Genomic DNA, 15,824 nt, shown 5'->3' on the forward strand with positions numbered 1-15,824 from the left:
TAAGACAACTTTCATTGCAATGTAGTCAACACCTTATTATTGAGGTTTCCATGTGATTTGGCATACCAGATAAACCACACTAAAAATAATCTGTTTTCTTTTCTTAAATTCTCCCCTCTCTTCCCAACCAAAACATACAAAACATATTCAAGTACCTAGAATCTTAGATTCCTAAAAAATTTACTAGATAAAAGGTTAAGTTTGTGGTTTTAACTCAGTAAAATCGACAGTGTATTTGGGCAATAAATATTTTTAACTTTGAAAACTATGTCAATAATGAAAATGTTGTAGCAAAAGTCATAATCAATCCAGAATTAAGAAGTTTAAATTATGCAATATTATTTTCTACCTGTTTCTCAATGAAAATTTGGTTTGCATCATGGAATACTTTTAAAGAAAATAAGTTCTATTGCATCTCACAGCCACCAGGCCTGCTTTACTCACTTGCAATTAGTACATTATATAAAAATGTAACTGTAAAATCAGACTGTTAAGTGTTTGAATGCTGACAAAAAATGGTGGGAAGTGGGAGCGGGGGTGGGGAAATCTATAATTTATCTTGCCTGTCTCAACTGTACTGCAGGTGACTAAAGAAGTGAGCATGGCAGGTCCCTCTTTTAACAGAAAATTTAGCTAATTATACCTGCAGTAGAGTGATAGATTCAGTGTGTCACAATTTTGCAACTCCTATTGAAATAATGGGCCTGACAATAATCATTCATACCTCCTAACCATTACAGAATACTGTAATGGATGATCTATGCTGAAGAAAACTGAACCTACTGATCAATTTTAATATCACATAAGAGAGAGAACTTAAACTACATCACCTAATGAGCTGAAACATACAGCAACACCTAGGAAATATTCTTGATATTCCCACTCCCACCACCCACAAAAGAATTCTGATTCTGTGGCTGGGCGCGGCGGCTCATGCCTGTAATCCTGGCACTTTGGGAGGCCAAGGTGGGCGAACTGCCTGAGCTCAGGAGTTCGAGACCAGCCTGGCCAACATGGTGAAACACCATCTCTACTAAAATACAAAAAAATTAGCTGGGCATGGCAGCATGCACTTGTAGTCCCAGCTACTTGGGAGGTGGAGGTTGCAGTGAGTGGAGACAGTGTCACTGCACTACAGCCAGGGCAACAGAGCAAGACTCTGTCTCCAAAAAAAAATTAAAAAAATTCTGATTCTAGGAACACAGTAACATGTAATATGTTAACTCCATTGGGATACAATCTGAAAAATCCACACAACTGTACAGCACAGATGTGTACAGCACAGATGGTTTCTCTACTTCTGCATGAACCTTGTTTAACTTCCTGATTTGATAAAAACATGTAGGAGAAAATCTGGGCATTTGAATAACGACTAGATATTCAATGACATTAAGAAATTGTTGATTGGGTGTGGTGGCTCATGTTGGTATTCCCACCATTTTGGGAAGCCAAGGTGGGCAGATCGCTTGAGCCAAGGAGTTCAAGACCAGTCTAGGCAACATGGGGAAACTTCATCTCTACAAAAAATACAAAAATTAGCCAGGTATAATGGCACATGCTTGTAGTCCTAAATGGTCTCGAGGCTGAGGTGGGAGGATAGTTTGAGCCTGGGAGGCAGAGGCTGCAGTGAGCTGTGATCGCATGCACCACTGTGCTCCAGCCTGGGGGACAGAGTGAGACTCTCTCAAAAAAAGAAATTATTGTTTAATTTTTTTAGATTTCAAAATGATCTGGCAGTTTTAAATAAAAAAGTCTTCACAATTTGAGATACAGATGGAAATATTTAAAAATGAAATTATACGTTTGGGGGTTAATTTAAAATTTTCTTGGATAGGAGGAACTTGTAGGTGCATTTACAGGGGAAACAAGATTGGGCCATATAATAATTGTTGAAGCCAGGTGATGGTTAAAGGGGCATATATTATGACATTCTGTCCAATTTTCTGTTTACAATTTTCCATAATAAGTTTTAAAAGTCTGTGAAATTCTTCTTGTACATAAGCTAAAGATTTTTCTTATCATTAAATTTGTAGCACATATTATTTTTTTTAAATTTTAACAAAAAAGATAAAGAAACAGCAGGCAAAATGTGGTGAAATTATCATGAATTCATAAAAAGTAGAGAATTCAAATTCTGAGGCAGTTATTAACAAACAACAAAAACGACAATAGCTAAAGACTTACTTATTACAGTCAGTACTTTTTCCATGTTTCCAAATCACTAACTTTCTAACGTCCTTTTAACATTAATTTCAACATTTACTTCATTAGCAATTAAATACGAAGTGTAGAGTAAATAAAACCCCATACTTCTTTGGCAACTCAAAACAATTCCAGATTCATGTGCAACTCACCTGCTGTAAAATCTTCAGTCAGATCAATAAATGCATGAGAATGTGGAATTCGCATTTTACTTGTAGTGGTCAATGCTGGATGCCATGATAAATTCCTAAAAAATAAAATAAAAATACTTTTCTTAAGGTAAACATCAAATGAGCATTATTTTAAAATAAAAATTTCTGCATGCAAAACACTTAAAAATTTATTTATTTTTATTGATACATTCAAAATACCATACAATTCATTCTCTTAAAGTGCCTTGAGTAGTTTTTAGTATGTTCACAGTGTACAATCATCACTACTATTTAACTCCAAAGCATTTTCATCACACCAAAAAAGAAATTGTGTACTCTATTTCCCTTCACTGGCAACCACAAATCTGCATTCTGTCTCTATTCAGGACATTTCACATAAATGAAATCATACAATATGTGGTCTTTTGTGTTTGGCTTCATTCAGTTAGAATAATGTTTTCAAGTTCATCCATGTTGAAACATGTATCAGTGCCTCAGCTCTTTTTATGGTGGAATAATATTCCATTGTTTGGGTTTTTACATTTTGCTTATCCATTCATCTGAAGATTTGGCTTGTTTCCACTTTCTGGCTGCTACAAATATTAATGTACAAGTCTTGATGTGGACATATGTTTTCAATTCTTTTTGTTATATACCTAGTAGTGGAATTGTTGGGTCATAGAGGAATATATGTTTAACTTTTTGAGGAATTGTTGAACTGTTTTTCCACTTCACCATCTTACATTTGTACCCAGCAATGTAGAATTCCAGTATCTCCAAATCCTGTCTTATTCTTGTCCATTTATTTTATTATAGCTATCCTAGAGGGTGTGATACAGTATTTCACTGTGGTTTGATTTGTATTTTCCTGCTAGCTAATGATGCTGAACATGTTTGCTGTGGTTACTGGCCATCTGTATATATTCTCTGGAAAAATGTCTACTCAAATTATTTTTCCATTCTTAAATTGTGTTATGTATGTTATGTATTGCTTTACTGCTATCCATCCCTCCCTCCCTCCCTCCCTCCATCCATCCATTTTTAGAGACGGGGTCTTGCCTTTTTGCCCAGACTGGTCTTGATCTCCTGGCTTAAAGGGATCTTCCCTCCTTGGCCTCTCAAAGCGCTGGGATTACAAGACCATTGCCCTCAGTCCCTGTTGGTGCATTTTAAGAGTTCTTTATATAATCTGGACATTAGGCCTTTAGCCAGTATATGACTTGTCTCCTAGGTTGTGGGTTGTCTTTTTACTTTCTTTTTTTTTTGGAGACAGAGTCTCACTCTGTCACCCAGGTTGTAGTGCAGTAGTGCGATTTCCGCTCACTGCAACTTCCGCCTCCAGGGTTCAAACGATTCTCCTGTCTTAGCCACCCAAGTAGCCGGGATTACAGGCATGTACCACCATGCCTGGCTAATTTTTTGTATTTTTTTTTTTTTTTAGTAGAGATAGGGTTTCACCATGTTGGTCAGACTGGTCTTGAATTCTGGAGCTCAGGCAATTCGCCTGCCTCGGCCTCCCAAAGTGTTGGGATTACAGGCATGAGCCACTGTGCCCGGACATCTTTTTACTTTCTTGATAGTACAAGTTCTTAATTTTGATTAAGTCCAATATATCAATTTTTCATCTTTTTGCTTGTTCTTTTGGTATCATATCAAGAATCCATTTTCCAATGCAAAGTCATGAAAATTTACCTGTTTTCTTCTAAGAGTTTTATAGTTGTAGCAGTCATATTTATTATCTTTAATCTTTTTTTAAATGAATCAGAAAATAAATGATTAATGTTATAGAAGGTTTTCTAATATTGTGGAAAATAATAATGAATCTCTTTTACAAATTTAATTCTAAAGTTTTGGACCATGCAGAAGAATAAATTTACGCCCCTACTTCACATTACATACAAAATTTAACTCAGAATGGATGAAAGAACTAAAAGGATCTCTGGAAAACAGTTTGGCAGTTCTTCAAAAAGTTAAACACAGAATTACTATATGATCCTGCATTTCTACACTTAGCTATATATCCAAGATAATTAAAAATAAGTAAACAAATACTTGAAAAATGAATGCTCTTAGCAGTGCTATTCACAATAGCCCACAAGTGGAAATAACACAAATTCGCAATAGTGGATAAATGGATGAACAAAAATGTCATATATCTATACAATGGACTATTATTAAGCCTTAGAAAGGAATAAATTACCAATACAATACAGACTAGTACAAAATGGATGATCCTTAAAAACATACTATGTGAAAAAAGGCAGAAACAAAAAGTCACGCACTGGAGAATTCCATTTACGTGAAATATTCATAATAGTTAAATCTATAGAGACAGAAAGCAGATTTGTGGTTGTCAGGTGCTGAGACACAAAAGGGAGTGACTGCTTAATGTAGGATTCCCTAACTCTTGGGCTGTGGACCACTACAGGTCCATGGCCTTTTAGGAACCAGGCTACACAGCAGAAGGTGAACGGCAGGCAAGTGAGCATCACCTCATGAGCTCTGTCACCTGCCAGATCAGCGGTGGCATTGGATTCTCAAAGGACTGTGAACCCTATTGTGAAATGCGCATTCAAGGGATCTAGGCTGTGCACTCCTTATGAGAATCTAATGCCTGATGATCTGAGGTGGAACAATTTTATCCCGAAACCACCCCTACCACCTGGCCTCCGACCCTGTCCGTGGACAAACTGTCTTCCACGACACTGGTCCCTGGTGCCAAAAAGGTTGGGGACTGCTGGCTTAGTGGATACAGGGTTCCCTTTGGAGTAATAAATGGTATGGGATCCAGATAGAGCAGATGGTTGTGCAAAATTGTAAACGTACTAAATGATACTAAATTGTACACTTTATAAATTATACAACTAGGGATTCTATGATAAATTTAAAGTTTTATGTTATGTGAATTTTATCTTACTAAGAAAAGCCCATAGCACAAAGTTTCCATTTATCTCTCATTCGACTTCCATTAATCTTAACATCTTATATAACCACAGTATAAATATCAAAACCAGAAGGTAACACTGGTAGTACCTCTATCAACTATAGAAGAAAGAGCAAGTTTAAATAAAGTCATTCCCCTATAATTTCTCACTAGGTAAGAAAACTCCCATTTACCAAGGCTCTACTCAAATCAGCTTTCTCCAAAAGATCTTCTCTCTTCTCTTAACTGTTTTCCTGCTACACCATTCCTTCCTAATAGCATTCTGGTTTGCATTAAAGTTACTTTAGGAACTTTCTCTTTGATGCTGTAAAGCTCCCCCAGAAATCCTGACTCATTAATATCTGTACCCACCATGCCTAACCAGGACCTGGCTCCCATGAAATGTCAGTGAATGCCGGCTAGACTGAACCTCAGTCTCAAGCAGCATTTCCGATTCTTCTCTACAGCAGTTAGAATTCACTACCGTTTTCATAATAATACGTTCCAGTCCAATATGAAACCACAGATATGTCATCTCCATAGAGCAATTTAAGGCTATTTAAGTCCAAGTTAATTGTCAACGCAGTATCCAACTGACTGGATAGCAAACAAGGTTTATAACTGTGAATCTGGTTTTGATGTCTTTGGAAATCAGAAAGACACAACGGACTAATTTGTTCTTGGCAGGCGGAATCTGGGAAAAAGAATAAGCATTCATCAGGAGAAAATTTTCTCTACACAAAATGTGTTCTACAAACAGCAACCTCTTTCCAACAGCCTTCTACACATATTTTAGCACAAGCAGGGCCTAAACACACTTTAACCTAAATAAGATAGTAAAATCAAAACCAAGCAGTATTCATACAAACTAATTTCATTATTTTAACCTGAACTCTATAATATAAAGTCATGGTAATAAGAAAGTATTAAAATGAATTGAGAAATTGCATTTAGCATATGTTGTAAGGTAATTCACGCCAAGCAATGGATTTGATTATTCTTTCACCATATATAAGGTTAGAAATCTTTAAAATAGTTTCATTTATATCCAATTTAATAATGACTGATTAACTTATTTTTAAGATAGACCATTTATTCATTAGTTCAATAATTTCTAAGAATTAAAGTATTTTAAATTACTAACAAAATAATCAAACTCGGGTTAAAGATTCTCTGACAAGTTTAACCCAAAGTCATTTCAGAAAACTTTCCTAATGTTGCCATCAAATTCATGTTATAGGCCAAGAATGATTAAAAACAGACTTTTATAGAGTAAAGCTCAATGAGGTTGATCATGTGGCTCTGTCTCTAACCTGAGCAGTTATTGATCTCATTCCCCATAAAATTTTTAGTAGGCTTACTATGAAATAAGGTATAGCTAGAATTTTGGAAAACCTCAACTACCTTGTGATATTTTTTCCTAGGAGCTATTTAACCAAATGTTTATTTCAAAGGAAGACTCTAGAAAAGTGATAAATCGAAAGTCATAAAGGGACAGACCATCAGCCAAATTGAGCATAAAGATGTGTTTTATTTGGCCCATATACTCCTTTAAGAATCTTGAATTCATTGCTATAACTTAAAAAGAAAATCTGATTTCATATAAAAGTCTGGATTTCCAGCTTCTCTTGAAATATCAGAAATATCAGACGGTCTGGCAATCAACTGGCTTTGTTGAGACAGAGCTAGTGTCTAAAGACAACCCTAGTGTTAATTTTCCCAAATTGCTTCACTCACTCTGGTTTCCTTGCTGACTCCTGACAAATATGAATTTGTCACTCCTAACAATATATTAATTGCAATCTTGCCTTTTTGAACATTTAAAATCAACATTTAAGTTCTTCACAGTATTTTAAGCTTTATACTTAGTGCCTATGCTTTGCTATTTTACAGTTACACCTCTTAAAAGGCAGCAGCTGATCCTTAGAGTTTATTTTATTCAGTGTCTATTTACTGTTCTGATGTTTACCAAAGGTGTACAGAAAATGAAAGAACAGTTGTTTGTTTTTGTGACGCATTTTAAGATGAATAAAAACTGAATATATATATACACACACATATATATAGCTGTCAATAAGAGCTGAAGTGAATAAAAAACTGAATATATATATATATAGTTGTCAATAAGAACTAAAGTGTTAATAGATTTATAGTAGAAAATAATATTCATTAATCCTTCTACCTTTGACGTTGCTCTTTGGAACCGGCTAGCCACATTCAGAAAATGGAAACTGGACCCCTTCCTTACATCATATACAAAAATTAACTCGAGATGGATTAAAGACTTAAAATATAAAACCCACAACTACAAAAATCCTAGAAGAAAATCTAGGCAATACCACTCAGGACACAGGCATGGGCAAATATTTCACGATGAAAACGCCAACAGCATTACAACGAAAGTAAAAATTGACAAAAGGGATCTAATTAAACTAAAGAGTTTCTGCACAGCGAAAGAAACTATCATCAGAGTGAACTGACAGCCTACAGAATGGGAGAAAATTTTTGCAATCTATCCATGTGACAAAGTTCTAATATCCAGAGTCTACAGAACTTAAACAAATACAGAAGAAAAAATACCCCATTCAAAAGTGGACAAAGGACATGAACAGATACTTCTCAAAAAAAGACATTCCTGTGGCCAAAAAACATGAAAAAAACACTCAACATCACTGATCATTAGAGAAATGCAAATCAAAACCACAATGAGATACTATCTCATGTCAGTCAGAATGACGATTAATAAAAAGTCAAAAAACAACAGATTCTGGCAAGGTTATGGAGAAAAAGGAACACACTTTTACACTGTTGGTGGGAGTATAAGTTAGTTCAATCATTGTAGAAGACAGTGTGGTGATTCCTTAAAGACTGAGAGGCAGAAATACCATTTGATCTACCAATCCCATTACTGGGTATATACCCAAAGGAATATAAATCATTCTATTACACAGATCCATGCACACATATGTTCCTTGCAGCACTATGCATGATAGCAAAGACACGGGATCAACCTAAATGCTTGTCAGTGATAGACAGGATAAAGAAAATGTGGTACATGTATACCATGGAATATGACGCAGCCATAAAAAGAATGAGATCATGTCCTTTGCAGGGACACGAATGTAGTTGGAAGCCATTATCCTCAGCAAACTGACACAGGAACAGAAAACCAAACACTGCATGTTCTCACTTGTAAGTGGGAGCTGAATGATGAGAACACATGGACACATGGGGTGGGGGGAACAGCACAAACTGGGGCCTTTCAGAGGGAGGGGTTTGGAGGGAGAGCATCTGAAAGAACAGGTAAGGGATGCCGAGTTTAATACCTAGGTGATGAGATGATCTGTGCAGCAAACCACCATGGCACACATTTACCTGTGTAACAAACCTGCACATCTTGCACATGTATCCCTGAACTTAAAAGCTAAAAAAAAAAAGTTACTCTTTGTACAAATTATAGTTTTTCAGCAATAAAAAGCAGATACCATATTTTTCAAGCAACTGAACTCACATAAAGTATAACCTTTTCATATATGTGCCCAACTCCATTTGAAGGCTAAGGTCAGAAATAAAAACTGCTCTGATTACAAAAAAAGAGAAACAGAAGAAAAAGTGGGCCATTCTAAGCCATGTTGAGTGTATTCATTGACATTCCTTGACCTCTGTGGAAAATTCCAATTACTAGCTTTTGCCCCACAAGAAACAAAATTATGTCAAAGTGTTCTAATTCGTGGGCATCATCTCCCTTAATCTCAAAGAATAGCATTTGTCAAATGATGAATTTAAATGTAATTAATGCCAACTGTAGCTTTTGGTCGCCTATAGTAACTGTTCTTTGTATGACTGCTAATCTGCCCACTTTTGAATGATCAGCTTATATTGAATATCATTATTTAAGATATCCAGGTAAAAGCAGTTACTAGGAAATGGCTCTGGCATGAAGAAGAATCTACTTCGACAGGCTGCCTAGTTCTTTAGTCCTGTGGTCTTCAAACATCTTTGCCCTAGATATGCTTCAAAATAATTTTGAAAAAACATATACCAGCTAACACATTAAATAATTTCTAAGAAAACAATCTAAATGTTTTCATCAGCACAAATAGCTGCAAAATAGGTAATATCTGAATCTATTAGAATTATTAAAATTTTAAAATAAAATGATTACTTTAAAAATGCATCCAATAGAATATAAACATAACTGAATTGTCATCCATCCCCCATCATCCACAAAAGAATTTCAAAACAAAACAAAAAAAAAACATGAAGGTCTTCCTGAATATTCAGAAATTGTACATCTTTCCCTTGTATCCTTAAACTTATACTTCCATTCCATTTTTCTCAGAAAACTTTATCATGATGTAAAATGATTTTATATGTGAAGTCTTTTTAGTGATGGTTCTGGGATAATTTTCCAAAGAAAAAATATATCTATGAACTGCTGTACAAAATACAGTTTGCATTTAATTGGTTTTGTTCATGGATCTCAGTGTTTAAAAAAACTCTCTTTGAAGTTGAATTATTTAAACTATTAGCATACAATTGATGAAAATACATATTATTACTGTGATAATTAAGACAAAGGTAAAATTTTATTGGAAATGCATTTTTAAGAGTGATGAATAAAGCTTTAAAATATATTAATTTATTTATCCTTAAAATAATATGCGTTCTTGCTAGAATGAGACAGTTTCCAGGCATACAGTCTATTCTCACTTTTCGTTTTCATAGATATAAACACTAAGAAATCTTGCTCATATAAAAAGGCAGATTAGAATGAAAGGAGGTTTATTACAGCAAGGATTCCCAGTTTTTTGAACCTCTCTGTAGTCAAATATAAAAAATCACAGTTACTATCAACAAAAATAACTTGCAGGGCTCTATTCATTAGGTCTTCTTCCTTTAAGCTGTTCAAAGCAAGCAGCTGGAAAGCCCTTGAGTTGTAAAAGGATGCATAATCCATTCATTAGACCCATTTACTTTCTCAATTTTTGAGAAGTAAAACAAAAGCATTACGTACGTTTATCAAATAACTATAAGCACTATTAAAAAAAAAACTATTAGCTATAGCAATTACTCTTCATTTAGAGGCACCCCATTTAATCAAGTAAAAGTATGCTAATAAAGAGTTTGAAAAATCTTTTTATTGTATCTTTGCCAATAATATACTGCTTAATAAAATATTTCTACATTATTGTATGCTTTAATATATTTTGATCAAAATATTACTGGAAATGTAATAATAAGAAATTACTCTCAGTTTTTTAGGTATGATGAACATGTTGTGATTATGTATTTTTGAAAACAAACCTTTAGCTGGGTAAGTGGCTGGCACCTGTAATCCCAACTTGAGCCAAGGGGTTCAAGACCAGCCTGAGCAATATAGTGAGATGCTATCTCCAACAACAATTTTAAAAAATTAGTCAGGCATGACAGCATGCATCCATAGTCCTGGTTACTGAGGAGGCTGAGGCAGGAGGATTACTTGAGGCCAGGAGCTCAAAGCTGCAGTGAGCTATGATCTTACCATTGCACTACAGCCTGGGTGACAGAGACCCCATCTCCAAAACACAACAACAAAAAAATGCCTTATCTCTCTTAAGGATATATGTTGAAATATTTATAGATTCAAAATATCCAAGGTGTAAAAAAAGGAAAATGGAAGAAAAGGTGTGGATGAAAAAATAACTGGGTATGAGCTGGTAATTGCTGAAGCTGGGTGACATGTACATTCTATTAGAAGCATATTCACTATCTCATTCAGCTACCTTTCTATATGTTTGAAATGTTCCATAATAAAATGTAAGGAAAAAACAAAAACAAATTTAGAACTGCTGATCTATTTCATTCAGTTTACAAAAAATGTCTGCCATATAACCCAATTAGCAAAGCCAGTACTTACTATAAAAGCTGTTTCCAAATGAAAGTTATTTTCTGCCAGAAAGAGTGTGAGCTTGTTTTTTATTTTCAATTCAAATAAATGTGCTAATATGTGTTTCAAGGAATATTATAAAAACTGCTGAGAAATAACTCAATGTATGTATATTGTAGGACACATTGTTAAAAGCAGTCAAGATTACAATAATGTAAATCAGATAAAATTGATTTATCTACTTTTATAAAATAGGTTATAAAAATAAGATTGTAAAGCAACATGCTATTTCTCATTAATTAACTTACAGCAATGCAATATAATGCAGCTAAAATAATTTATGTTACAAGAAATATGATAAAAGATGTAATAGTTCTTCAGTAAATGTATGTGCATAGTCTACTCTGGGTCTGGCTTCTGGAGTACTTAGTGTATTAAAAAAAGAAATAACACCATATCTTTCTCATTTCTTCAAATGTAACAAACTTTTCCTATGAATTTAATAAAAGAAAAAGGTGGCTGGGAGCGGTGGCTCACGCCTGTAATCCCAGTACTTTGGGAGGCTGACGTGGGCGGATCGCGAGGTCAGGATATTGAGACCATCCTGGCTAACACGGTGAAACCTGGTCTCTACTAAAAATACAAAAAATAAAATAAAATTACCTGGGCGTGGTGGTGGGCACCTGTAGTCCCAGTTACTGGGGAGGCTGAGGCAGGAGAATGGCGTGAACCCGGGAGGCGGAGCTTACAGTGAGCCGAGATCGCGCCACTGAACTCCAGCCTGGGCGACAGAGCAAGACTCCATCTCAAAAAGGAAAAAAAAAAAGAAAAAAAAAGAAAAAGGTATATACTGCAAAAAATTATTTGGCTCAGAAGCCAACATATAAATTTATTTATTAGGCGATAGCATTATTACATTAACAGGATACAGAAAATAGTAAAAATAAAATTTCATAAGATGCTCGACTTTAAATGGAATTTTCTTGATATGATATGATTTCTTGATATGATTTCTACAAAAGCATACCAAATATAAAACAAATTATGTAAAAGCTTTATCTACGAGTTTGATAGTCCTAGAGAATATTTCAGTCACATCTGCGACAATCATTGTCATCTTCCAAAATCACCTGGGCATGAAAGTTACCTTCTTTCCAATTAATGATGTGTCCTGGGATACAGTGCTAAGAACAGCTGTAAGATCTGCTTTTTGGAATTTGGTTTTTCTTATGGATGCTCTCTTTTCTTTGCTCTCCCAAGGGTCTCTCTCAACAATAATGGAATTTTTGACAATACTAAAGTAATGAAATGGCAAAGTCATTAAAACAAAAACTGTCATACTACCACAACTCCACTCCAATGCATCCGAATTCAGAATATATCAACGTGGACCATGACGCCTGCTTTTGTATGCAAGCTTCATGTTAAGAGAAATGTACATTAAAAAAAAAAAAAAAAAGAAGAAGAAAAACTGAAAGTTCTATTAGTTTGAGATATCTTAGTTAATCATAAGAGATTCCGGAGCTGTAGGGAAACGCAGGGCCGGCTTCTAGGTGCTGCCACCACCGCCGCCGCCGCTGCCGCCGCCATCACCACCGCCGCCTCGGAGCCCAGGCCTGGGGGGCGGTGGGGCCCTGTATGGAGACCCTGCCCCCCGGAGCTGCCAACATTGCCAACGCCACCGCCACGCTACACACAGGTACCCCTGGGATGGCGTGAGCACTCCCCCAGCGATGGACCCATCTGTGACGCTGTAGCAGTTTCTGCTGCACCTGCTGAGAGAGCAAGGCAATGGCCACATCATTTCCTGGACTTCACGGGATGGTGGTGAATTCAAGCTGGTGGATGCAGAGGAGGTGGCCCGGCTGTGGGGGCTACGCAAGAACAAGACCAACATGAATCACGACAAGCTCAGCCGGGCCTTGTGGTACTACTATGACAAGAACATCATCCACAAGGTGAGCGGCCAGAAGTTCGTCTACAAGTTTGTGTCCTATCCTGAGGTCGCAGGGTGCTCCACTGAGGACTGCCCGCCCCAGCCAGAGCATACCTCCGCCATGTCAAATGTGGCCCCTGCTGCTGTACATGCCGCCCCAGGGGACACTGCCTCTGGAAAGCCAGGCACACCCAAGGGTGCAGGAATGGCAGGCCCGGGTGGTTTGGCATGCAGCAGCCGGAACGAGTACATGCGCTCGGGCCTCTATTCCACCTTCACCATCCAGTCTCTGCAGCCACAGCCACCCCCTCATCCTCAGCCTGCTGTGGTGCTCCTCAATACAGCTCCTGCAGGAGCAGCAGCGCCCCCCTCGGGGAGCAGGAGCACCAGTCCAAGCCCCTTGGAGGCCTGCCTGGAGGCTGAGGAGGCCAGCTTGCCTCCGCAGGTCATCCTGACCCCACCCGAGGCCCCAAACCTGAAATCGGAGGAGCTGAATGTGGAGCCAGGTTTGGGCCGGGCTTTGCCCGCAGAAGTGAAAGTGGAAGGGCCCAAGGAAGAGTTGGAAGTTGCCGGGGAGAGAGGGTTTGTGCCGGAAACTACCAAGGCCGAGCTTCCACTCAGCCCGAGCCTGCTAGGTGGGCCAGGACTCGAACGGACCCCAGGATCGGGAACTGGCTCCGGCCTCCAGGCGCCTGGGGCAGCGCTAACTCCGTCCCTACTTCCTACGTATACACTGACCCCGGTGCTGCTGACACCCAGCTCGCTGCCTCCCAGCATTCACTTCTGGAGCACCCTGAGTCCCGTTGCGCCCCGCAGTCCGGCCAAGCTCTCCTTCCAGTTTCCGTCCAGTGGCAGCGCCCAAGTGCACATCCCTTCCATCAGCGTGGCTGGCCTCTCGACCCCCATGGTGCTCTCCCCAGGGCCCCAGAAGTCATGACTACTACCACCACCACCACCACCACCACCACCACTTCTGGGGTCACTCTATCCATGCTCTCTCCAGCCAGCCATCTCAAGGAGAAACATAGTTCAACTGAAAGACTCACGCTCTGATTGTGGGGGGGTAGGGATCCTTGGGAAGAATTACTCCCAAGAGTGATTCTCATTATCTCCTTCACAGAAAACACACAGCTTCCACAACGTCTCTGTTTTCTGTCAGTCCTCCAGTGGCCACCCTTACACATCTCCTACATCAATGGTAGGGGCGGTTTATTGATTTATTTTTTGAAGGCCACTGGGAAAAGCCTGACCTAACCTTTTAGGGTGGTTAAGACATCTCCCCCACCTCCCACTTTTTTCCCCAAGACAAGACAATCGGGGTCTGGCTTGAGAACGACCTTTCTTTATTTCTCAGCCTGCCCTTGGGGAGATGAGGGAGCCCTGTCTCCATTTTCAGATGTGAGTAGAAGAGTTAGTTTTGTTTTATTATTCCTGGCCATACTCAGGGGTCCAGGAAGAATTTGTACCATTTAATGGGTTGGGAGTCTTGGCCAAGGAGGAATCACACCCTTGGAATAGAAATTTCCACCTCCCCAGCCTTTCTCTCAGACAGCTTATCCTTTTTCAACCAACTTTGGCCAGGGAGGAATGTCCTTTTTGTTCTTCTTCCCCCTGAAAAGCCATTCCTTTGTCTGCTGACCTCCCTGGGGTCCTGCCTGTTTCCTCCCAATGGAGGGTTTTTTTGGGGGGTGGTCCCCATCTGGGGGGCCCCTCCAGCCAGTTCTCCAGGTCTCCCTGTCTCTCCCCCGCTGCCATTTTGATAGGATAATCTATTTTTAAATGGGACTTTTCAATAGGGGAGAGGGAGTCATCTCTTCCTATATTTGGTGGGGTGGGTGGGAAGCAAGGGATTTGGGGGGGAATATTCCTGCTGCCTCCCCCCTCCAAGTGTTTATTTTTGATACCAAACATGTATTTTCAGTTCCCTCCCTCCCAGCCCCCTAATTTCCTGCGGGCGGGTACAAAGGACCCTTTCAATGTCCCTGGAGTTGGGAGGGAGGAATGGGGGACATAAAGCCTGTCCTATCTCTATTCTAGGCAAGAGAGACTCCTGGGCTCACCTGTTAGCGCTGGCCCAGCCCAGGCCTCGGGACCTGGGGATTGGTGATTTGGGGGACGGTGCTACACTCATCTCCACTGTTTGTTTTACTTCCCCAAAATGGACCTTTTTTTTTCTAAAGAGTCCCAAAGAATGGGGAATTGTTCCTGTAAATATATATTCTTCAAAGTGAAAAAAAAAAAAAAAAAGAGAGATTCCCCAGGCCAGGCGTGGTGGCTCATGCCTGTAATCCCAGCACTTTGGGAGAGCGAGACTCCATCTCAAAAAAAAAAAAAGATTTCCCCTGTGTTTGATATTTATGGGTTTTTACAACCCAGCAAATCACCATTAGTAAGATTTAGGAAATTTAAGGAAGATGGCATTCTCATGTGAAGGAGAGTTACAGTGAAAATAGGTACATTCTCGGGCACATCAATTTTAGCTAAGAACACCTATGAAGCCTGAGATTCTAGAAGCTGACATGCTTAAAATGATCTGTATTTCCATATTCCTTTGCAAGTCTTTACTTATGGTAAAGTAAATAAACACAGGCTACTATGTTGTGTTTTCAAAGATGGTCACATTATTTCTCATCTCACATGCTCTTTCGCATTCAATTTTGCCATGCCTATATCAGGAGGTAGAGTCTATATTAATCTACTAACTTCACTGAATTTTAGCTAGTCCTATGACCTATTTTGACC

The 15,824-nt window shown here is 38.5% G+C and overlaps 1 protein-coding gene and 1 pseudogene across 1 annotated transcript in view; one reads left to right on the forward strand and one right to left on the reverse strand.

Annotated features, from left to right (window-relative positions):
• The window catches only part of ITFG1 (integrin alpha FG-GAP repeat containing 1), a 287,705-nt gene that overhangs the window by 256,521 nt on the left and 15,360 nt on the right, over positions 1-15,824 (reverse strand). Inside the window, exon 6 of the mRNA XM_007992185.3 lies at positions 2,355-2,449. Coding sequence (XP_007990376.2) covers positions 2,355-2,449 — 95 coding nt within the window. The remainder of the gene's footprint in view (positions 1-2,354; positions 2,450-15,824) is intronic.
• Positions 11,490-14,946, forward strand: LOC103232256 (ETS domain-containing protein Elk-1 pseudogene; annotated as a pseudogene).

The sequence above is a fragment of the Chlorocebus sabaeus genome, chromosome 5, assembly GCF_047675955.1.
Source record: "Chlorocebus sabaeus isolate Y175 chromosome 5, mChlSab1.0.hap1, whole genome shotgun sequence".
Lineage (NCBI taxonomy): Eukaryota > Metazoa > Chordata > Mammalia > Primates > Cercopithecidae > Chlorocebus > Chlorocebus sabaeus.